Source organism: Bidens hawaiensis, unplaced genomic scaffold (assembly GCF_021521415.1).
Source record: "Bidens hawaiensis isolate Kalapana, Puna unplaced genomic scaffold, B.hawaiensis_p1.1 tig00033696_1, whole genome shotgun sequence".
Taxonomy (NCBI): Eukaryota; Viridiplantae; Streptophyta; class Magnoliopsida; order Asterales; family Asteraceae; genus Bidens; species Bidens hawaiensis.
Window position 1 is genome coordinate 52,327 of NW_027505292.1, and position 25,038 is coordinate 77,364.

At 34.6% G+C, this 25,038-nt stretch overlaps 1 protein-coding gene and 1 pseudogene across 2 annotated transcripts; one reads left to right on the forward strand and one right to left on the reverse strand.

The window, feature by feature from the left end:
• The first annotated feature begins 9,991 nt into the window (after positions 1-9,991).
• Positions 9,992-11,665, forward strand: LOC143612153 (G2/mitotic-specific cyclin C13-1-like). The gene is made up of 7 exons (XM_077086204.1): positions 9,992-10,273; positions 10,365-10,597; positions 10,678-10,830; positions 10,936-10,969; positions 11,064-11,213; positions 11,368-11,502; positions 11,594-11,665. The coding sequence occupies exons 1-7, from the start codon at positions 9,992-9,994 to the stop codon at positions 11,663-11,665; spliced, it is 1,059 nt and encodes a 352-aa protein (XP_076942319.1).
• A 339-nt stretch (positions 11,666-12,004) lies between these two features.
• LOC143612149 (cytochrome P450 81Q32-like) lies at positions 12,005-24,471 on the reverse strand (annotated as a pseudogene). The gene is made up of 4 exons (XR_013149901.1): positions 23,556-24,471; positions 15,207-15,628; positions 12,557-12,578; positions 12,005-12,278 (listed from the first exon to the last, which is right to left on the reverse strand). The product of XR_013149901.1 is annotated as a cytochrome P450 81Q32-like (transcript).
• Between the last annotated feature and the right edge of the window lie 567 nt (positions 24,472-25,038).

Here is a 25,038-nt window from a genome sequence, read left to right on the forward strand (position 1 = left end):
AAAAAAAATAATAATAGAAAAGAGTAATCGTAATAATACACTCCAACTTATTATTATAACAATTTTACTCGTCACGCTCGTAATAATTCTAACCTGATCATTTGCATTTTCTGTATAACTTTTTGGATAATAGCCATAAAATGTTTTTACCGGAACCATTTTCACGGGTTTTATTGTAGTCTGTGGGGTAATAGTTGGTCAGACATTTTAACCAAACAACCATAAATCATGAAGCTTTGCTCCAGCGCCAAACGGACCATCAATTTAAGAAAAACGCACCGTGTTGCACGCCAGTTTTTTTAACCGACCCATGTACCATCGCACACTCTTCCACGCAATTTTCTTGAACCGACCTCTGAACCATCGGGCGCACGCGATTATAAGTGTAGATTGTCATCGTAAGCGGAACAGGCTGACATGAGACTCCGTTAAGTTGATAAAATATTTGAGAAAAGATTTGTGTGTAAACAAATCAATTATTTGAGTGATAAATAGAGGACAACATCTAAAATGATATAAGATGCCTTTTATATAGAGTGTTTCCTTCGAGAGATCACGACGCCCCGGTGATGGTCATTAAAATTAACTAAAAAAGTATAAAACAACTTATTCGATTGTCAAAACAATGTTTTTTTAAGTCACCCGCGACAAAAGTTTATACTAAAAAAGAAATTATATTTAAGATCATCAAATAGATGCATGCCAAATGGTGTTTTTAAATAATTTTCAGAAATGTTAATTTTGTTAGCCATTATCACTATGGTAATTAACGTACACAATGGTAATGATTGATAGAATGCATGTAGGCATATAGCATATATGTGTAGGCTAACTTGGATTGTGGAGAATAGATGAATATGGGATGTATTTATAGGTTTGGGTGGGATGGCAGTTATGATTTTACAGTTAGAAAAGGTAGTTATTTGAAAAAAGTGAAAGAACACAACGGTTGGTAATAGTGTCTTGAAAAGCCACCAAATGCATTATTGTTTTGTTGCATTTTTGTGATTATGTTTCTCTTCATTGTTATTTAAATAATATAATTACCTATTTACTTATAGAATAGGAATAATTAAAGGATGGCAATGTAACCCAATAGAATAACGAAAGGATTGCAATGTGTCTAGATAAATAAATACAAATTTAGGCTAAAAAAGAGGTGGTATGGTAAATATCAATACAGAGAGGGGGAAACGAATTAAAATTCGCATATGTAGCATGTGAATTAATTTAAATTAATATTTTTTATATGTTTGGAGAAAATATTGGAAAATAGGTGTGCATTGAATTCTAAATGTAGTAGATAGAATATTTCTTTATCTTTTAAGGAAATGTTTTTTTATATATTTTTCAATACGAAGCAAATTTTTACTATGAATGAAAATGAAGTGTATATAGACAACATATTTCTTATCTCACGTTTTCAAAAATATTCACAATTAAGTTCTATTTTCAAACAATAGTCCTTTATAAGAATTCCCAGTTCTTCTACCTCCTATTTACCCCTCACCCCACAAATCACATTATTCACACATATATCATATTGTTGTCATTTTGATTTGTTTAACCATTTTCAGTTTAATATCTTCCTATCTAATAAAAAAATAGGATCCTACCCTTTACATTTTACCAAATTGCTTTAAAATGTCATGTGGCATTCTCACACATCTCTCTTACCAAATGAGTAAATGGGTTATTAGAAAACCCAGCGGGGATCCGATTAAGTATTATAACCCGTTTTTTATTATATGAAAACTCTTCGTTCGATCTCATTTTCACAAACCCTAACCGATCTTTATCAATTCGTCTCATCCATCCATCCATCCCTAGCTCTCTCAATCTGTGATATCCAATCGCCTCTTCAATCCTTCTGAAGGTATAAGCAATCTGGTATCTCACTCGGCTATCCCCTTCTTTTACTTTCTTTGTTTATAACAACTGATTTAATCCGATTTATTCAAACTCAAGCAGGCTACTTTCAAGGTTTATTAACCTTCTTTGCTTGGCTACATTTAGGGATTATTTGCACACTGACTTCATCATCGATTAGAGGATTAAACAAGGTGTTTCATATGATTAATTTTTGCTTTTTATGGTTGGAAATAGATTTCGTTTTATGGGTTTTGGTTTGCTCAGTATCAAGTTAGCCGAGTAGAAGTGTGCTTCGAGATATGTTTATCGATCCATTTTCTGGTTTTTGATTCTATCATGTATATTCGGAGTAATTTATATTTAGTGTATGCAATAATTAATCGCCGGTCCTAATTTATGTGTTCAATATGTTAATGAATGATGGATGCAGAGACATACAGAATAGCTCATATGTTCATAATCAATCATGATTGAATTGTAGTGGGGTTTTCTGCAAATCAGACACGAAGAAAAGGTATCTTTTGTTCATATTTTTGTGTTTCTTATAAAAATATGATTATAAAATTTTAAAAAGTTAAGGATATGATTATGAGATAGGAACTAAATTTCCATATTAGTACAAAATATAAAGGATCTAAATGTTGTTTTATATTTTATTTAGCGGTTTGTTTCTTAAATGAAATTATATTCACGATTAAGGAATTCATTGAAAATGTATTCTAAGATGTGAGTTCAGCAGTTACATTGTAAGGAGATCTATTATCCAACTAACGGATGCAAGACCTTTGAGAACGAAATCCAGATACTTGATTCGGATACGAAGTCTTTGTTATGCAAATACAATACTTTATGCCGACTTTGTGCCTTTGAATTCCAATTATAATAGGTAATGTTTTTTCCATTCTTCAATTTTAACTTTGTGTACGTAAAGTTTATTAAACAAAATATTATGATCATTTTATCTTGGAGATATGTTGTTACAAAATTACACACACATGCATGATTAATTGTATCACTTGTGCACCTTTGATGCAGGGTAACTTTGTATTTGTTTTGGAAAGTGTCCTTTTCTCATCGCGCATGCATTCAGTTATAACGTTTTATGACATGCTACAATTTTCCGCGCTGTAACATTTACATGAACCATATGATTACTCGATGTCTTTTGGTTTGTTTATTTCTATTGCATGAGGGTGTACGGTTTGGTTGATTTGGATATTGTTGTTTAGAACGTCGAATTTGTCTTTTTGCTTGACCAATTAGTGTATGTTAGTTTATATAAAGTTTCAGTTTTCAGTAGCATTGTTTGCTCAGGCTATGATTGCAGCAAGGACTTGTGTATAGTGCGTGTTTGCAGTTGTACTTGTAAAAAAAAAGTAAATTCTGACCTGATATTTGTATTCGTTAAAAGGAATAATTGCTGATTTTTACACCATGTACTTTAAACCAAACAAGCTTGCATTAGATTCCTCTTCTATCCGTTTTCATGCAATTTTTTTTCATTAAATTCACTCCTGGGTGGCTTATGAGCCCACATCCGGCTCAAGAAGCCTTGGGCTACCCATGTTATTATTACAACTTAAGCTTAATAATATATCATATATGCACATCGTTCAAATCAAGTATTTGTGTTCATCTAACTTTAAACTAATCGAACGAACACGAATATGGGCATGTTCGTGTTCACTCATTTAGCTTGAAACAAACATGAACGCCTAATCGGACAAGTATTTGTGCTCATGTTCATTCGTTTAAAAAATGAGCGTATTCATGCTCATTCATTTAAAATCTAAACGAACAGTTCACAAACACAAATGAACATAATTGAACGAATATAAACGAAGAATATCTTTTTGTTGTTTTTGTTTTGTTACCAGCCCGTGTATCGCACGGGTTCTAACGTAGTTTATAATAAAGAAAAGGTTACATGAGAGCATTCATTCTCATCAGGTCATATATCTTAATCTTTATAATTACGCCATTTATCCTCTCCAATTAAAGTAAACAATACTTTTTTATATTTTTATTATTATTTTTCAATTAAACAATATGCTATTTATCTTTTTTTTCTTTCTAAATAATGTTACTCCTCCACATACGGGAAATATGTGGAGGAGAATTAATAATCCCATTCCATTAAATAATGTTACTCCTCCACATACGGGAAATAATATCAATCACCGAATACTTTATTGACATGTAACGCTACCACTCAAAGTATTGTCGGTTAGTTAATTGTAATTTATTTTCGGCACATCCCATGTGTTGTGCATTTTCTGTTACTGTAATGTATTTATTGTTATTTAAAATTAACTTTAATGATTAAAGGGTTAGGCTAAACGTATCCATTCTTTTACTTGTGAAACCTCCTCCCCTATACATTCAATCCCTTTAACAATTTTATTTAACATATTACTCCCCTCTAATATTTTTTCATCTTATGGTCTCCCTTTAAAATACTAAATCAAAAAATATAAAGTTTGATTTTTTTTCTCTATTTTTGTGTTTATGGTTCTTGATCATCATAATAATATTTATTATTATCGGAGTCAATACATTATTATATTATGTGTGTGTGACTAATACTAATATTGATACTATTAAAAATATAAAAAAATATTAATAATATTTAAAATATTAATAATAATAAAAATAAACTAATAATAACAACTTGATAGTTTTGATATATGAGTGGAGGATATTAATTGAAAACAAAATGTTGGAGGGGCTAATATGTATTTATATAATGTTAAAGGAAAATGGTAATTAATTTGATAAGTTCATAGAGGGCACATTTAGTAAAATAAGTATGGAGGGGGTACGTTTAGCAGCACCCTTTCATAATTTGTAGTTTGTCTTACCAGTACATTACAAAGTTGCTCCGTTGGTAACCCATGGCAAAGGATGATGTTTTTATGTTGGGATTGCCAATAAACCAAAAAGGTTTATTGGATTTTAATAATTCCAACTTTCATCTATAGCCGGCGGTAAGCCCAACTTTAAATGTAATTTATAACAATCTCAACTTTAAACTTAGGGTTCGTTTGTTTTACGGACTTTTTTTAAAGGATTAGGAATTGGAATTGGAATTGGATTTGGAATGGAATGGAATGTTTGAGAATCCTTTTCATTTGGTTAATATGTATTGGAATTGGAATCTTTTTCATTCTCGGGTTTTTTTTTTGAAAAACGAGGACAACGAAGGAAACGTTTTCGTTTTTTTACATTTTTCGTTTTTGATTTATATTTTGAGTTATGATTTTTTTATTAATTTTTTTGAAATTTTTTTTGAGGGGTTTTTATTGTTAATAAAAACCCCTCCAAAAAAAATTCAAAAAAATTAATAAAAAAATCATAACTCAAAAACGAAAAATGTAAAAAAACTAAAACGTTTCCGTCTTTGCCCTCGTTCTTAAAAAAAAAACCCGACCCGAAACTCGTTTTGACCCGAACCTTTTGACTCTAACCCGTTCCGACCGAACCAAAACAACTATTTTTTTAGTTGACCCGTTCCGACCCTAACCCGTTCCAACCCATGACCTGTTTCGACCTAACCCAACCCATTTGCCACTCTTAGATTAGGGTTAATAAAACAATCCTTTATTTTTCATAACAATCCTTATAAAATAGATGGGATTTTAAATCCTATGAAATGTGGGATTTAGTTTCCATTCTCATTCTTTCATTTAATGAAATGAATATATCAATTCATGAGATTTAAAATCTCATTCCTTATAATTCTTTCCAAATCCTTGAAACGAATAAGACCTTAGTTTCTTCCAATAATCCCAAACTAACGAAAGACTAACCTCGTTAATTTTTTGCTGACTAGGACCATTTATGTGACAAATTGCTGACATGTATATTGCAGACGTGGAAAAAAAGATAACAGTATACATACAAACAACCTACCACCACCACCCATCTCCTCCTCCATAGTCACCACCACCATCTCCTCTCTCCACCACTAACAGGTGACAACGACCACCACTATCACAACTTTTCCTCGTACTTTCAAATCCAATGTTTTCCGATGATTACACCGGAGTAGCGGATTCAATCGCCACCATCACTTTCCTCCCAGACGACAATCTGTGCCTCGTTAATAGCTCTTTCGGCATCGTCGTTTGCAATCTAGCACCGTCGGGCGCGGCGCCACTACCGCCGCTCTCGCCGATTCAGGTAACCTCGTTATCTGAAACAACAACGCTTCAATTTGGACCTCGTTTGAAAACCCTATTGATACGATACCTTACTCCCTGGCAAAAATTTCACCATCAGTAAAATGTTACGCTCCGGATTATACTCGCTCCAGTTAATCAATTCCGGTAATTTAACTCTTACATGGAACGATTCGACTGATGGAGGAAGATGATGGGGTTTGTTGTTGTTGCTCATGGTTGGTAGTGGGTGTGGGTGACAATGAAGGTGAGTGGTGGCCGGCAGCGATGGTGGATGAGGTTGGTGGTGACCTGCGGTACACAGAGGCTGTATGTATATGTGTGTGAATAACACATAAAGCAGCTACATAGGCGGTGCAGTCAAAAAAAAATAAAAATTAACGGAGTTGATCTTTCGTTAGCTTAGGTTTGTTAAAGGAAAATAGATTAAAAGTTGGGATTGTCAGAAATTACATTTAAAGTTGGGTTTACTACTGGCCAATAGATAAAAGCTAGGATTATTAAAATCTAATAAATCTTTTTTACATAGCTATAACGGTATATATCTTGAATATATAAGAGCATTTTCAGACCATTTCTTATATATATATATATATATATATATATATATGAGTTTTTTTTAATTATACAGTATGGTTATGAGTGATTGTGAGAAAATAGAGAAAATGCTTAAAGTTAATTTGAGTTTATATATTTCACACCTTATAATTTTTTAATATTTTCTTAAAATGGTTGTTAGTGAAAGAGGGACAAAAGCTAAACAAAAGAAAAGAAATATGATGTTTTCTTATTGTTATAAATAGGGAATAACTTGAGAATGCTTAACTAGTTTCTTAAAAAAATCATTTTTTTTAAAGTTAGGATTGCCAGAAATTACATGTAAAGTTGAGTTTATCACTGGCCAATAGATAAAAGTTAGGATTATTAAAGTCCAATAATCCTGTATAATAAAATAATAGAGGATGAATAGTGTTCCTCCAAATTACTCCAAATTTTATCTCTTTAAAATTTTTTTCTCCTCCGCTCATAACCACTGACAACCCTCTAAAAATTTAGAGATCTCTCTCGCATAATTATAAAGCAGCTATTGTGAATGCTCTTAGAGAGTTTCGCCTTGGGAAGAGCTCTCCCGGTGTGGCGAGTGTTCACGTGTGTATGTCGGTATGTGTGAGTATTCTTCATGTAATCATTCGACTATGAAATCATACTACTACATCACGATTTATATTGTGTTTTGATTGTAGTTATTCACCCTATTATTGTAATTGAATCAAACTATGCACGTCCATCTATATCTTTCAAGAGTGAATACACGAGTTTATTGTTGATCCTTTGACAACATATTTTTTTTAAACATTTGCAACACCGCCCTAAACATTAGCGGCACTAATCTATAGACGCGATGTCTACTTGGTTCATTTTGATCATACGTATAGATGAGGAGTCTACTGATTCACTTAGCATAACATATCAAATTTCGGGATGAAAAATCTTTCAACAAGGGGATAATGTGACACCCCGCATTCTCACGTTAACTCCGTTAACCCAAGCTCAGTTATCTTACGGGGCATATTGGGGGTGTTTGGGTGTCCCTAGTAGTATCCTAATAAAAAATCAATGAGAGTATGTGAAGTCTTGTGAAAAACGTGTACCAAATGTACAAAACATAAAATATGTATTTGCTATGGTCAAATTCGTAGCAAACACCCATTTTACTATGGATTTGGTTCGTTGCTAAAAGTTCTTTAGCTAATTTATTTGCTACGGAATCATTTTTGCTACAGATTTAACTGTAAAAAGTGATATAGCTATTTTAGCTACGAATTTTGCTACATAACTGTTTGCTATGGACTTTAGCTACCAAATTTTGCTACCGATTTTAGTAATGAACTTTTAGCTACAAAATTTTGCTATGGTTTTTTAACTACCGAGTTTTGCTACGGTTTTTAGCTACACACCTTTAGGTACAAATTTCTTTTACAGTTTTCAACTACGGACTTTAACAACGAATATTTTAGCTACAAAGTTCCAACTACGGATTTCATGTATAACTTTTGCTATAGTCAGGCTGGAAATTTGCTACGGTTTTCGTGATCAACTTCGTTGATTTTTGTTATGTACATATTTTGGTATGAAATTTTCGGGTCTTTTTCAAAAAACTTCTACTTTTTTTTTAAATTTATCTTTTTCATTTTGTTTTTCTATAAACATTATATTCAAAATTTGATAAATATAATATCATACAATGGATAAATATTCGAACAAAACAAAGTAAAATATCTAAATGTAATACAAGAAATATTTAAATTATTCAAAAGCAACACACAAAACATTTAAATTTTAGCGTTTGCCAACATTGATATTCCCCTAGATTTTGATTTCAACCTCGTTTTTTTATAGAGCTGTTTGAGACGGGTGATTATGTGCCATATAAGCAATCATAAACAAGAAGATGAATAAATAATAAACTGAAAGCTATGATATATTGTTAAACCTCGTTAAATCGGAAAAACAAGATGTGACGAATTATAGTTTCACAACACATCGTTTAACGAGAATAAACCAAATACACATTTCATTTCATGATAACTATCACAAAGGTTTGGGCTTTTGGACACATTAACAATTGAGCCAACTTAAACAGTACCAAATATATATGTCATCCAAAAACTACACTCTCAAACATAAGCATATCAACCTTTTTCTATCTTGATATGAAAACATGGGTTTAAAACGGTCAGCTATAAAAAGTTGATGAGTTCGCAACTTTAAAATGTAAAACATTGAGATTAAACATTTTTTTATGTAAATCAGTGTAATACTGATAAGCCCATAACCCAAATTAAGCTCGACGGCAATTTGGCCTGTCATGGTGTATTTTCGTATTAACAGGTAAAGCACGTTTTTATGCAAAATTCACAACCTAAACTAAGCTTGATGACAAGTTGGCCCGCCATTACTTATTTTTGTATTAACAAGTAAAACACAATTTTGTACAAATCATTGTAATACTGATACACCCACAACACAAATTAATTCTAGCTGCAATTTGTTTCGCCATGACATATTTCCATTTTAATAGGTAAAACATGCTTTTATGCAAATCAATGTAATATTTTGTAACAAAAACTTATAACAATTCTCTTATTTGTTTTGGTTTTGCCTTTCATTTATTTACTCTTACTGTCTTAGTGTGTTTAATGTAGTTTAGAAATGTTTAGATTTTAATTTTATAAATTCTTTTACGTTATTACTTTGTCTATCTATTTTGAATCAATAAAAGATTTATTATTATACCCTGATTCTATAAAAATATACACGATGACCCTTCGGTTAAACGCTTCTAGTTCCACCACTTATTTTAGTTTGATTATCCTTTTTTTAATCTAACCCGACCTGAGCCCGACCGAAAAAAATTATTATATAGTGATTGAAAAAAAAACCCTTAAAAATTTATGCCCATGTGAAAAAGCTTCCTATGTCTGTCACAACCACCAACGACCCCTCTCAAAACGCAAGCTTAATAATTTTTAAATAAAAAATATTTATATTTATATTAGCCAGTATTTCACAACAAAATAATCATTAGAGGGAAGCTCTGATTAATGAAAAACTGAAAAGCAGGACATGGAAAAGTTAAAACTTGTAAACTGAAAATGAATTATTTCAAGTAAGCGCTCAAATTTCTCAATCAAATCTGAAATTTTGTACTCTTCTTTTACACACCACCTCATCAATCCGAACCCTATTACTTACTTTCCCACGTGTCTTACTCCCATTCGTCCAAAAACACATTCGCTCTTGCAAATTTTCCGAAAATTGAAATTGTTTTGAAACTCATCACAAATGGCGGTATATTCCTTCTTTAAACCCACACCATTTTTCACACACTTTCACCATCTCCTCCAGCATCTCTATTGAACAAAAACATCAATCAAATGGATGACCAAGAGAACAACAAGAGGGTTACACGAATGGCAAAGAAGAGAGCCATGGAAGCTATTGAATCTCAGTTGCAGCCGGTGAAGAGAACTCGAGTGGTTTTGGGTGAGATCTCGAATAATCGGGTGTCGAGATCCGTTCCGGGTAAGGCCCAGAAGCTGAAATGCGGATCGAAAAAGCCCAAAGTGAAAATTGAGTTCGTTGATGAGAAATCAAGTGATCCGCAGATGTGTGAAGCTTATGTTACTGATATTTATGATTATCTTCATAACATGGAGGTGGGCTATGTTTTTCAGTTATGTATTTTTAATATTTTGTTTTCGATTGGTTCGATTGCTGACTTAGGGTTTAATATGATTGTGAATTTAGAGAGAGGCGAATAGACGAGCGAAGGCGGATTACATTGAGAAAGTGCAGAAGGATGTTGGTGTGAATATGAGGGGTGTATTGGTTGATTGGCTGGTTGAAGTTGCTGAGGAGTATAAGCTTCTTTCGGATACGTTGTATCTTACTATTTCCTACATTGATAGATTCTTATCAGTGAATGTTCTTAACCGAAAGCGGCTTCAACTCCTTGGTGTTTCTTCGATGCTCATCGCTTCGTAAGTGCTTTAATGTTTTGTGGTTAATATGCTTTTGTTGGTGAAATGAGTTTGAATGTTTGGTTATTGAATATGAATAGAAAATATGAGGAAATTAGCCCCCCGCACACCGAAGATTTCTGTTACATCACGGATAATACCTACACGAAGCAAGAAGTTGTGACAATGGAAGCCGATGTGCTTAAAGCTCTTAAATTTGAGATGGGAAATCCCACAGTAAAGTCTTTCCTTAGGTATGAATTAAAGCTATTAATAATCTGAAAATTATTATAATTTTAATGTGACATTATGCATTCGTTAACTAACTTGTGTTACTCTTTTGATTTGTTGATTAACAGGAGGATTACCATTGTTGCTCAAGAAGATTATGAAGTAAGCTCCATTTCCTTTTCGGTTCTTTGTTTTCTTGATTAAGTTGCCAATTTGTATGTTAAAATGCTAATTTATTTAACTTTGTGAATTACAGACACCCAAATTGCAATTAGAGTTCTTGGGTTATTATTTGGCCGAGTTGAGCTTATTAGAGTATGGGTGTCTCAAGTTTCTACCTTCAATGGTGGCTGCGTCGGTTATATTTCTTTCAAGATTCACTCTCAAACCGAGGTCACATCCATGGGTGAGGATTCACAGCACAAATTCACTCCATTTGAATTAAAAAACCATTTGTAGCTGTTTATAATAATAATAATAATAATAATAATAATAATAATAATAATAATAATAATAATAATAATAATAATAATAATAATAATATATAATCACAATTGCAGAACTCTGCTTTGGAGAAACACTCTGGATATAAGCCATCTGACTTGAAAGAATGCGTTCAAATTTTACATGATCTGCAATCGGGTAGAAGGGCCGGCAATTTAGTGGCAGTTAGAGAAAAATACAAGCAACATAAGGTATGTGCAACACTCTTATGAAGTTATGATTTATAACATGCCTTTTGTGTTCTTTCATCTGATTACATGTTTTGACTTTTTTGTAACACAGTTCAAATGCGTATCTGAATTGTCATCTCCATCAGCAATGCCGCCTTCTTTTTTTGACGATGTCAAAGAATAAGAGTTTTGCTTAGGATAAATGTAAATGAAGATCACATTCACAACTTAATGCTGATTAGAAGAGGGCTTGCCTTTTGATTTCTAGAAGGATTGACTGACTTTGCTCCTTTATATAAGCTATAAAGGTCGGATTTTTGGTTGTTTTGGTTCATAGTGTATGATACATAGATCGTTTTGTTAGTATGAGACTATGAATTGGTTTTACATGTTAGGTGGTGTATGTTATTGTTGATTGCAATCTCAGTCTTATTATGATTTTACTTATTTGTTGGTGTGTGATTTACAACAATCTTCAAAGAAAAAGAATCATTGTGGCACTTCAATAACAGTTTAAAAGTATATATATTGATATAACGACAATCGACGGTAAAGATTAACATGTAATCACAATTCACAAATGCGATAACAGGTGGTGCATCATGTTAGCTCAAGCCTGATACTAAATGTTGAGTCACTGGACGCGGGCTACACTTAGCTATTAATGGTTGAGCCTTGGGCATGGTGAGCCCGGGACCTTCGGTCATATCAATCATCTCTTCACTAACTCTTTCCCAATTAAAACATTGTATAAGCAACCCCAAGGTTAACCCAACCAACCGCATGGCTAACTCTTCCTTTAGGAGTATCCTTCCAAACCCAAATGATACGTGTCGTTTTTAGTTTATTTGGGTTTTAAGTACTTTGCATTCTATAGAGATGTATTATGGTTTGTTTTTACTTGTGGGGGGTCTAGTTGTAAATCTAGTTTTATATAATGAATGAATAGAACCTACTGGAAGGTATCTAGAATTTGAGTAAATCTTCTGTCTCTTAGTTTTCTTTCTCCTTACGGTTTCTAACCCTATCAAGGGTATCAGAGCCAATCTATCCTCCTGACCGGTGGGCTACACACAGCAGGGCAACAAACGGTTCTTCTGCATCAACAACATATATTGCAAAAGAATCACGAATTAATTCAATGGAAAATGATTGGGAGGAGGTTTTATCCCTCAATCAAGAAGGAACAGTCCAAGAGTACTGTGATACATTCGAGGCCAGGTTTAATACCGTGAACGTCTGCGAAGTCTATGCAGTACATCTCTTCATATATGGTCTTAAACCAGAAATCGCTGAAGTTCTTAAGGGGCACCATAATATCGGAAGCAATTTAACTTTGAAGGAGGCGTTTTCTTTAGCCCGGATACAAGAAGTGTCAACATATTCTCAGGTGAGCACATATGTTTATCAACAAGAAAATAGTTTTGTTACCCCTAGTGATAATGAAAGTAGCGAAATTAAAACTGCCCACAAGGTGTTCGATGAAATGCATAAAAGAGTGGGTGACGAGTTTAAAGAAGCTATGGATGAATATGATATTAGGGATAAGATTCAAGAAACAATTGGTGTTTTATTTGATACTAATCAGGAACATTGGGTTGTTACACACATGAACGTTCAACGTGAAATTGGTGTTTTAGATCCGGATATACAAAATAAAATTTATGGGAATGTGCAATTCAGCCCCTGGTTAGTTAAGTTCAGTTTCATGTCAGATAATCAGGTTAAATCTGATGAAAATGTTCAAGTCTTGGGTTTAACTTTAACGAAAAAAAAAGCTTCATGGAAATGGACGAAACGTTTGAATTATTATTGGAGTGATACAGGTTGGGGACGAACTGAGAATTCAAGTAGGAATGATTATGGTTTCCAATTTGTGGGTACTTTTGATGATGTTATTATGGGTGTCAAGTTAGGAGCGTGTCACCAGGAAATAATAAAAGAAGCATTACTACTTTTATTGATTCCTGATGCGACAGACCAGGATCTCTTCAAGATGAAAGCTTGGGTGTATATGTGGCACAAATGGAAAATCAAATTATAGAGTGTCAAAATTATCTTAGAAGGGCTTTTACAAAGTCTTCCCTTCCTTTATTTTCATGGCTTTTGTCTACACCAGAGCTGGTTGCATATTATAATGGGCTTGAATTTTTGGTGCACTTATTATAAGTGGTTTGAAATTATCAAATGTGGAGATATCTTGACCATGCATGATGGGCATATTTTTGATGTCACCTTTGAAAATGTTACTCGAGTAAACCAACAAATTAAAAAGGTTTGGAATGATTATATTGCCTATAAAAAGAAAACTTATTTTGAAATGGTATGGTACATGGTATAGGACAGTAACATTCCACATACACCCTTTGTTGAATGTAAGAGTGGTAGAAACCTGAACACGGTGGACAGGGATAAATTTAGGTTTTCAAAAGGTGATGCACCACTCATTAACATAATACAACAGTACCTATATCTGATTTCACAGATGATTCCAGAGATTGCATTGAGAAATCATACCCGAGTAGCATTAGGCATTGAGTGTGGCGTGCTAAGATTTGGTGCCTGCCTATTTTCAAAGGATGTACTAAATATTTCTACTTCTACAGCTCAAAATGATATACATGAAAAATATATTCAGATTGCAGCAGAATGTGGTAAGCTTGTAAGGGTGTCCACTTTTAAAGAAAAACATCTTTCATACCTGGGTCAAAATTATGCGACTTTTGCACAAGTGGTAGTGAGGTTGTATTTGGTAGTACATTCATATTTGCTCAAAAGAAATAAAGGAGATGTTGAGCATACACTTTCTCACAAGAAATAGGTTACTTTATATGCTAAGTTTACCAAGCATCAACTAAAATTTCAAGATCGTCCAGTCAACCAGTCAATGGAAAAGCACACTAGAGAGCATCGATCGAGAATAAAGAATATGACTTGCAGTTTTGGGTTTTTCTCTTCAAGTCATCTGAGTGTTTGCATCAAGGGCAGTCTATTATCAGGTTAATTTCACAACAATTCAAGGGGACATTAGTTAAGTTTTTCCTAGTTGCTGAAATTTGCTTAGTCTTAGCATGGTATGATGGAGTTAAATATGAAGTAAGGAGAATTGGTGCCTTTATTGAGCCTCTGCCTAAGTTTTACTACTAACAGTTCATGCAACAACTATTCTTTTGCAAGAGCTAAGGGCTAAGAAGTTTGTAGAAACACTCAAAGACACTACATCAGGAAAACCAACTATAATATGCTATGGGAAAATGGCTTTAATTCTTCGAGCTATGGGGTATCGGTCTGAATGCAAGGGTTGTTATATTTTTAAAGTTATAGCCATGGAACACAAGTGCACCCCACACCCAACGTGGCGTGCCAATAAAACTGCTCCAAATGCTAACGGAAGATTCAAGTGGCGTCCACCATGGAACGGGTTGACCCAAAGAGTGCACGGATTCTGCAGTTTATTTATTTTTTATTATTATTTATCTTTTTTTTTAATTCTTGGGGTCAAGAATCTTTTAAGGGTGGAGTATTGATACGTTTCGTTTTTAGTTTATTTGGGTTTTAAGTACTTTGCATTCTATAGGGATGTATTATGGTTTGTTTTCACTTGTGGGGGGTCCAGTTGTAAATCTAGTTTTATATAATGAATGAATAGAACCTACTGAAGGGTATCTAGAATTTGAGTAAATAATCTCTGTCTCTTAGTTTTCTTTCTCCTTACGGTTTCTAACCCTATCACAAATGGCATGAACGTAAACCTGAACCCATCTCTTGCATTACCTTCTAACCTTTCAAACCATTCTGGCTTAAACACCTCATGCTCACTCCACAACTCAGGGTCATGATGTATAGCCCATTGATTGCCAATAAACATGGTCCCACGTGGCACGTGATAGCCTGCAACAACACAATCATCCGATGACTCGTGAGGTACTAGTAACGGGCCCGCAGGGTACATTCGCATAGTCTCGTTCACAATACATAGAAGGTAAGGCAAGTTGGCCATATCTGACTCATTAACAAGCCGGTTTTGTCCTACTTGTGTATCGATTTCTTCTCGGGCCTTCTTTAGCACATGTTTATGGTTCAGCAATAAGGAGAAAGCCCATTCCATTGTTGCAGTTGAAGTATCCGTACCAGCTGACAACAGATTCTGCCCATCAAACATAATATATACAATTCAAATATTCAGTTCAGATTTCAGTAGGCGAATGAGCGGAGCTAAGCCCTGGCTGGTTTAGGCTCGTGAATAATTTGTCAAGGTCCAGCTCGATTCTTTTATAATTTATTAATTATTTACATATATTTCTAATTACAATTTTTTATATATAATATAATATATAAGTGTTGATTAAATTATCATATACTTAAATATAATAATAGCTATTATATTAAATAAAATTTATATCGATAAAAATCTCATTTAGGCTCGCAAGCCTGCTCAAGCTTAATATGTGAAACTTTGGCTCGAACTAGTTTATTAAGCGAGCCTTTATAAAAGCTCAAGCTCAATCTCATTTAAACTTAACTCGATTCAAGTTTTTAACAAGCTGATCTAGAGCATCCCATTAACGGGTCAGCTTGGCTCGTTTACACCCCTTGATTTCAAACATTTATTGTTATTGTTATTAGAATATTAAGTAGTAGTGGTAGGAGGAGGAGGATCATATATATATATATATATATATATATATATGGGATGGATCATGCGAGAAGTGATATTATAGCGAGAAGTGCGAGAAGTCGATCTCAACAATTGATTATCTCTAATTTGTTCAATGCATTAATTCCTTTAATTACAGCTAAAATATTCTCCACATTAATTCTAGTAGAAAGTTACACATTTGAACTATCTATTACCTACATATAAAAAAATGTATACGAAGGTGAATTGTATTAAATTGATCACCTACACAAGTAACATAATAATCTACACATAGCTCATATTCAATTATACAAACTGTTAGTTATTTTTATTTTTATCAAAATATAACTCGTATTTACCAACACAACTTATTTCTCCTACACTAATTTTGTTTATTTTATTTTTCACCAACACATAACTAGTATTTACCTACACATATATCGTATTCACCTACACAGCTTGCTAGTTTATTTTGTTTTCACCTACATATAAATAATATTCATGTACACATAACTCGTATTTGCCTACACAAAAAGATAGATTATAAAATAATTAAAATTATAAAAAATATGATGTGTTCCTACATTGCGAATATTTTACAAGTTTAGGTTAATACTATTAATTGTATGTGATATCATGAACAAGGTTTGTTTATGTTGGTTAATATTCTGATATGTGTAGGTAAAGACAAATGGGTAGGCTATAACATGAAGTAAGTTTGTATATGTAGGTTATTATTGTGATTTGTGTAGGTTAACATGAACTAGATATGTACACGCATATAAATATTGTGATCTGTGTAGGTGATAACATGAACTAGTTTTTGTATGTGTAGGTTAATATTATGATTTGTGTAGGTATTTGTTTTTATGATGGTTAATATATTTATATTTTTTATAATATGAGTATGATGGTTTTGTTTTATAAATTGTTTAAACATTAAATCAAATTAAAAAATAAAAATAAATGTATAATCATTTTTAACTTAACATTAATTAGTATTAATTACTAAAAGAAACTCCTAAACTTTTTACTAATATATTTCTATAATTGAATAATCCAAAATTAAAAAGAAAACTTCTGATTGGCCAGAATCTCTTCTCGCACTTCTCACACTAAAAACACTTCTGAAATGAACTATATATATATATAGGAGATTGTTGGAAGGAGAGGATCAAAAGAAAACTCATCTTTAGGGAGAAAACTTAAAAACTCCTAAAGAATTATTTTTAATTAAATATAAAAAATATTTTTAAATTTCTGTTTTTGCCATTATTCTTATATTTTGGTCCCCTTCACTCGAAAAAAAAAATTAAAAAAAAACCCGCTGTAATGCACATACGTATTACTGTGCGAAACCGTTGTATTATACATGTGTATTACTATGTATTTTTAAGTTCAATAGTGCTTAGTTGTATATATTCAATATTTGTGTATTGTATATGTGTAGTAGTGTTGTATTATATGGAAAAAAATAATAATAAAATAAAAGCCGATGTAGTGCACATGTGCGTTAATGTTGTATTACACATACGTACTAATGTGTAATCGATGTGTGTATTAGTCTTATATTGCATATATACAATAGTGTGTATCAAATATGTGCAATAGTATTGTATACTATGCAATACAAACACTTTTGCATACATGCAGCGCACACCATTACACGTGTGCACTACACCGACGAGGTTACCGAAAAGGTTTTTTTTTTGAACCAATAACAAAATATAAGAATAATGAAAAAACAGAAACTTCAAAAAATTTTTTTTTTAAAAAGTTAAAAATAGTTTTTAGGTGTTTTTTGGAGTTTTTAAGTTTTCTCTTTAAGAGAAGTTTTCACTGGATCCACCCCTATATATATATATATATATATATATAGGGAGAGGATCAAGAGAAAACTCACATTTAAAGAGAAAACTTAAAAACTCCTAAAGAATTATTTTTAATTAAAAATAAAAAAATATTTTCAAAACTCTGTTTTAGCCATTATTCTTATATTTTCTCATATTTCACTCGAAAAATATAAAAAAAATTAAAAAAAAATAAAAAAAACCGCTGTAATGCACATACACATTACTGTGCGATACATTTGTATTACACATGTGTATTACTATGTATTTTTGAGTTTAATAGTGTTTTATTGCATATATTCAATATTTGTGTATTGTATATGTGTAGTAGTGTTAATAATAATAAAATAAAAGTCGATGTGGTGCACATGTGCGTTAATGTTGTATTACACATACGTACTAATGTGTATTCGATGTGTGTATTAGTCTTACATTGCATATATACAATTGTGTGTATCAAATATGTGCAATAGTGTTGTATTCTATGCAATACAAACACTTTTGCATATATGCAATGCACACTATTCACATGCGCACTATACCGACGAGGTTACCAACAATTTTTTTTTGGAACCAATAACAACATATAAGAATAATGGAAAAAAAGAAACTTCAAAAAAAATTTTAAAAAAAAGTTAAAAATAGTTTTTTAGAAGTTTTCAAGAGTTTTTAAGTTTTCTCTTTAAGAGGAGTTTTCATTAGAACCCACCCCTATATATATATATATATTGATGAAATCGGTACCAAGAGTGATAATGTGTTTATTGATATTGATCAACTAATTACAATGAGATGCAATCCCCATATATACAAGGGGAAGCAAAAAGGAAATACAATCAAACACAATCAATTAATAACTAAAATATCGGAAATAGAGAAGGAAAAGATTGAGACAATATTGACTTCTAATACTCCCTCTCAAGTTAGAGTGTGTAAGTTGACAACACCCAACTTGCCAAGTAGAAAATTAAGTTGGGGTGCGGCCATTCCTTTTGTTAAAATATCAGCAACTTGCATCTTGGTTGTGACCGGATATGGACTAATTTCTTTGCTTTCAACCCGTTCACAAACAAAATAACAATCCATTTCCACATGCTTAGCTCTCTCGTGAAATACCGGATTATTAGCTATGTGTCGAGCTGCCTGATTATCACAAAATAAAGGGGTAGGTCCTGCAACAGGAACATCTAATTGTTGTAGAAGCCAACGCATCCATAAAATGTCACTAACAGTAGAAGCCATGGAGCGATATTCTGCTTCAGCGGAAGAACGTGATACGACAATTTGTTTCTTTGTTTTCCAAGAAATCGGAGCTCCTCCTAAGAGGAGAACGTACCCGGTACGAGAGCGTCTCATGAATGGACAACCAAGACAATCTGCATCAGAGTATGCTTCGAGTTGATAACCTCCCTCAATCGGAAGAAGGATTCCTTGTCCCGGTGTAGTTTTAAGATAACGAAGGACACGATGGGCAGCATCCAAGTGGTTTTGTCTGGGGTCAGACATGAACTGACTCAAGACATTGACCGCATAGGTAATATCCGGACGAGTAACTTGTAAATAAAGTAAACGACCCACCAGTCGACGATATTGGCTGTTATCGACTGCTGGTTCTGATTCTCCCTTATCGAGTTTCAAATGTGGTTCAATCGGAAAAGAGCTAGGTCAACATCCTTCTAGCTCACAATCTTTGAGAATATCAAGCGTGTATTTGTGTTGGCTCAAAACCAGCCCCTCGGAAGTTCGTGTTGCTTCGATGCCAAGAAAATATTTAAGGGGTCTCAAATCTTTAATACTAAATCTTTTATTCATCTCGTCCTTTAGAGCCTGTATTCTGTCACGATTATTTCAACAATAACAACGTCGTCCACGTATATCAAGGCTGCCACAAACACATCCTTCTGTTTGTATATAAACAGAGAGTAATCGGCCTTCGACTGTTTATAACCAAGACTAAGGAGGGAAGCAGTAAACTTTTGATACCAGTTCCGAGAAGCCTGCTTTAAACCATAAAGGGATTTCTTCAAACGGCAAACTCTGGTTTCTCCTTCTTTAGAAAAACCTTGGGGAATTTTCATGTAAAGTTCTTTACTCAGATCCCCGTGAAGAAAGGCATTGTTTACATCAATTTGGTGAATGATCCAATTCCTTTTTGTGGCTACAGCTAGAAGCGTTCGAACCGTGACAAGTTTAGCCACTGGGGCAAAGGTATCATGATAATCGACTCCCTCTTGTTGCGTGAATCCTTTCGCTACCAACAGTGCCTTGTATCGTTCCACCTCACCATTTGGTTTATACTTTATTTTGTAGACCCACTTGGAATCTATAGCTCGTTTTCCTTTCGGTAAACTTTCTAGAGTCTATGTGCCGTTCTTTTCAAGAGCTCGTATTTCCCTCTCCATGGCATCTTTCCATTTTTCATTTTTTATTGAAAGTCTTAGGCTCATCATTGGTGGTGATGGTTGCTAGGAAAATTTTATGAGTGTTGGAAAAATTATCATAAGAAACATAATTAGAGAGAGGGTATACCGTTGAAGAGCCTTGACGTGGTGCAAGCCGGGTCGGATCTATGGATGGGGGAAGATCAACGTGAAAGTCCTTTAATCGTGCAGGTTGGCTTCTGCTTCGTTGGGCCCGCTCGAACCCAATAGCGGAATCGTGGACCTGAGATTCAATGCCATTTTCACTTTCATCATTTTCACTTTCATTTGGGTCATGAAGGTCCACCCCAGAATCTTCATTGGGTGTCGGTCCAGTTTCATTTGTTGGCCCATTCATTTGTGATTGTGGAGAATCAGGTTGGTGATGAGGCTCACTTGTGTCTAAATCATCATTTCTCATTTCTAGCGTTTGGGAAGTGGACCTAGAACTTGGCTGGGCCATGACATCTTCAGTAAATGAATTATCTTGCTCGAACATATCATCATTATCACAATTAGGAATGATTTGACCAAACGGAAAATTCTCCTCGTGAAAGACAACCTCTCTCGAGATAGTTACCCTTTTGCTTTCTAAATCATAAATTTTATAACCTTTTGTTCCTGGTGGGTAGCCCAAGAAAACACCGGGTCTCCCTCTCATTTCAAACTTGTCCCCTTTGGTGTTGGTGTTTTTATAGTATGCCAAACAACCGAAAACCCTCATAAAGTTGTAGTCGGGTTTTTAGTTGTGAAGCAATTCAAATGGCGTTTTATTTCCAAGGACCTTAGAGGGTAAGCGATTGATTATATATGTAGCCGTTAGAACACATTCCCCCCAAAAATATTTTGGTAACTTTGCCTCAAACCTTAAGGCACGGGCTGTTTCGAGAAGATGTCGATGTTTTCTTTCGATGACACCATTTTGTTGCGATGTGTGGGGGAAAGTAGTTTCAAGAATTATCCTATTCTCCTTGTAAAAAAAATATCATTTCATTTGATGTGAACTCCCCACCGTTATCACACCTAATTCTTTTAACAACTTTTCCAAATTGTGTTTTAACCATTTTTTGAAAATCCTTTATGTACGTACTGGCTTCATTTTTGTGCCTTAGCAAGAAAACCCAAATAGCTCTACTATAATCATCAACATTGGTCAAAAAATACCTTGCACCAGTAAAAGAGGGTGTTCGATATCTGCCCCAAATTTCACAATGTATTAAATCAAAACACCCAATTGTCTTAATAGTACTATTTGGAAAAGAAAGTCTCTTGTGTTTAGCCTTGGAACAGGAATCACACAACTTATTGAATGAAACACTTTTAAGGAAACTAATGTTTGAGTTTTTCATCAGAAGCATGTCCCAACCTGTTGTGCCATATGCTATTTTTCACCGCCATTGCCACCCTGTTGTTCCTCATCATCCCTATCCGATATAGACCTTCCCGGTATTGCCCCGCACTAATCAAGCTCTTTGTACGAAGCTTCTGCATCACGAAAAAATCAGAGAAAAAATGAGACAACACATTGTAAATCGTTTGCTAACTTTCCCACAGAAAGAAGGTTGCAAGTAAATTCAGGAACATATAAAATTTTATTTATTTTGGTACCCCCCTTTAGGGCACCGTCGCCCTTTCCTTTAACTAGCACCTTAGTGCCATTAGCAATAATGACCGGTGCCTCAAAGTTGCTTTTAATGTTATTATAAAGAAAGTCTGGATCATAGGTAATGTGCTCAGTGGCCCCCGAGTCCATTACCCACTCACCTTCCCTTTCTTCGTTGCCTGCAAAGCTGGACATACGTGACGGGTCATCCTTTTGATTATTGTCTCCCGCAAAAGTCTTCAAGAGTGTCTCGTATTGTTCTTTTGTGAGACCAGGAATAGGGCTTGAGTTAGCTTCAACATAGGCAGCCTTGCCACCTTCTCGCTTTGCCTTATTACCCGGCCACCACTCCGGGTACCCAATCTTCTTAAAACATCCGTCTTTGTTATGGCCATCTCTACCGCAATGAGTGCAATGTTCAACGACATCACTTCGTTTTGGATCCTTCACCACAGCCTTGTCACGTTTTGTCGCATCCCGATTGCCACTACCATCTCGACGATATTGAAAGGAGGCCTTGAAAGCGGCAGCTTCATTCGGCTTTCTGTCTAAAGAGATAGACCTTTGGTTTTCATCGTTTTTAACTAGATGAAATACGTTGTTCAAGCTTGGTGTAGGTTTAGTTGCCAAGATCTGAGTTTTAATCACACCAAACTCATTATCTAGTCCCATAAGGAACTCATAAAGCCTATCTTTGTCTTTTGCATCGGTTAACCTGTTTCCAATATCACAGGTGCACCCATTACAAACGCATCTGGGTACGGATACGACTGAATCAATCTCGTCCCAAATGCCACGGAGCTTTGTGAAGTATGCTGAAACGGTTGATCCCGCTTGCTGCATGCTGGTTAAGGCGAGCTTCAATTCGTAAGCTCTCAGAGCATTATCTTTACCGAAACGTTCAAGGAGATCTGACCAGATCTCATAAGCAGTTCCAGCATATTTCACACTGTTTCGTATCTCTTTTTCCATGGTGGTGGTGAGCCACCCCTTTACCATAGCATCAGCACGCCTCCAGTGCATTTGATCTGCGGAGTTGTTTTCTGGTTTCTTGAGAGTGCCATCAACAAACGAGACTCTGTTTTTGGCGAACAGAAAGTTCAACATCTCATGTGTCCAGTCGTTGTAGTTGTGGTCATTAAGGGTTTCGTTTACGTGAAGCTGTTTCGGATAATCGGAGGGATGAACATAGAGGGGTGAGTTTACATCAGGTCCCACTGATCCGGGTGCAGGATCCATGTTGGCGTTTGCATCGCCAGCCATGGGTGGCGTCGGCTGCTTTGATATTTAGGGTTAGGGTTGATTTGTTTAAAGAGTGGTAAAAAACCATTCTGATACCATGATGAAATCAGTACCAAGAGTGATAATGTGTTTATTGATATTGATCAACTAATTACAATGAGATGCAATCCCCATATATACAAGGGGAAGCAAAATAGAAATACAATCAAACACAATCAATTAATAACTAAAATATCGAAAATAGAGAAGGAAAAGATTGAGACAATATTGACTTCTAATATATATATATATATATATATATATATATATATATATCTTACCAGCACAAAGCTTTTGATAAGTTTATCAGTGTAGTATTCAAGACCATCTTCTTTAAGCTGCAACAACACTTCAATCATGGTGTTGTTCTTCTTCTCCATATTATTATTAGTTTCAGTTTCTTCCTGCTTCACATTTCTAAGCTGATCAATCAACCCTTGAATAAATGAATCCCTCTTCCCCTGCAACACAACCATCTTCTTCTCCAATCCCGTAACTCCCAACCACTTCAAAACCGGCAAATGATCGCCTAAATTCGAAGCACCCGACACCCGAAACGACTCCTTCACTATCTCCTTAAACCGCTTCCCCTCTTCCTCCTCATCATCATCATCATCATTATTATTATTCCCGAATAAAAACCTCTTCCCGGATATCATTCTCATCATCATATTCAAGGTCATCTCATGAAACACCAAACTCAAATCGATCACAGGATCATTCTCACCGCATGCTGACGTCAGCTTCTGGATTAAAATTCTTGCTTCATCCGCACGTATGTCGTGGAACTCGTTTAACCGGTGAGAAGATAATATTTTGACGGTGGATATCCGGCGAAGGTTACGCCAGTGGGTGCCGTACAGGGCCCACCGGAAGCTGGTGTAGTTGTAGCCGAGGATCTTGCCGGCGAGAAGACGATGGCGATTGGCAAAAACGATGTCATTTTTGGTGAAGCATTCTTCGGCTGCGGTAGGAGAGGAGATTAACAGGACCATGCGGGACCTGAAGTGGAGGAAGAGGATGGGGACCGTGGTTGGTGGAGACTGTGGCGAGTGTTTTGTGGAGTGGTGGTTTTAGTAAGTAGAGGTGGCCGATGATGGGGAGGTTTGGGAAGTTTGTGGGTGGGAGGTTGGTGGTGGTGCGGCGGAAATAAGTGGCGGTGAGTAGGAGTGTGATGGTGACGAGGAGATAATCCATGGTGTGGTGAGAGTGGATTACAACGAGGCATGTGGATATTTATTTAAGATGATGAAGATATATAACATACTCCATTATTGGATGTTGGATGTCGTTTGGGTGACCAAACCTTTGCTGTTAACTAAAATTACCCGATAACCGAATTGTTATTGGATTATAAATTAAAAGAGATTAACAAATGTAACGTCTGACTTTTAGAAATAATAGATAAAGAAATATTTAAATAAAGTTTGTTATTTAATCGTCGTATAATAATAAATAATAAATTAAAATGAGAGATGGTAGGCTTAATGGATATGGACTTAACAATAAAACATGGACTTAGTGGATTAATGGGCCTAAGGTCCATAAGCTAAGGGTATAAGTACCCCTTAAACCTTTTTTAAAACCCTAGATCTCATAATTTCCATACCTTTCTATTTTTACCAGCACACTCTAAAACACACACACACACATACTCTCTTCCTTTTGGATCCAAATCCAAGGAAGAACCGAAGTTTGTTGGCGTTCGAGCGTCTTAGCAAGCAAGAAATACACCAAGATTCGGCCGTGTACGAGAAACCGATT

Bases quoted from the DNA above. Each gene is read 5' to 3' on its own strand.
- LOC143612153 (XM_077086204.1), top strand. From the start codon at position 9,992: ATGGATGACCAAGAGAACAACAAGAGGGTTACACGAATGGCAAAGAAG. The intron at 10,831-10,935 runs GTATGAATTAAA...GTTGATTAACAG, and splicing joins ACAGTAAAGTCTTTCCTTAG to GAGGATTACCATTGTTGCTC. The intron at 10,970-11,063 runs GTAAGCTCCATT...TGTGAATTACAG, and splicing joins TTGCTCAAGAAGATTATGAA to ACACCCAAATTGCAATTAGA.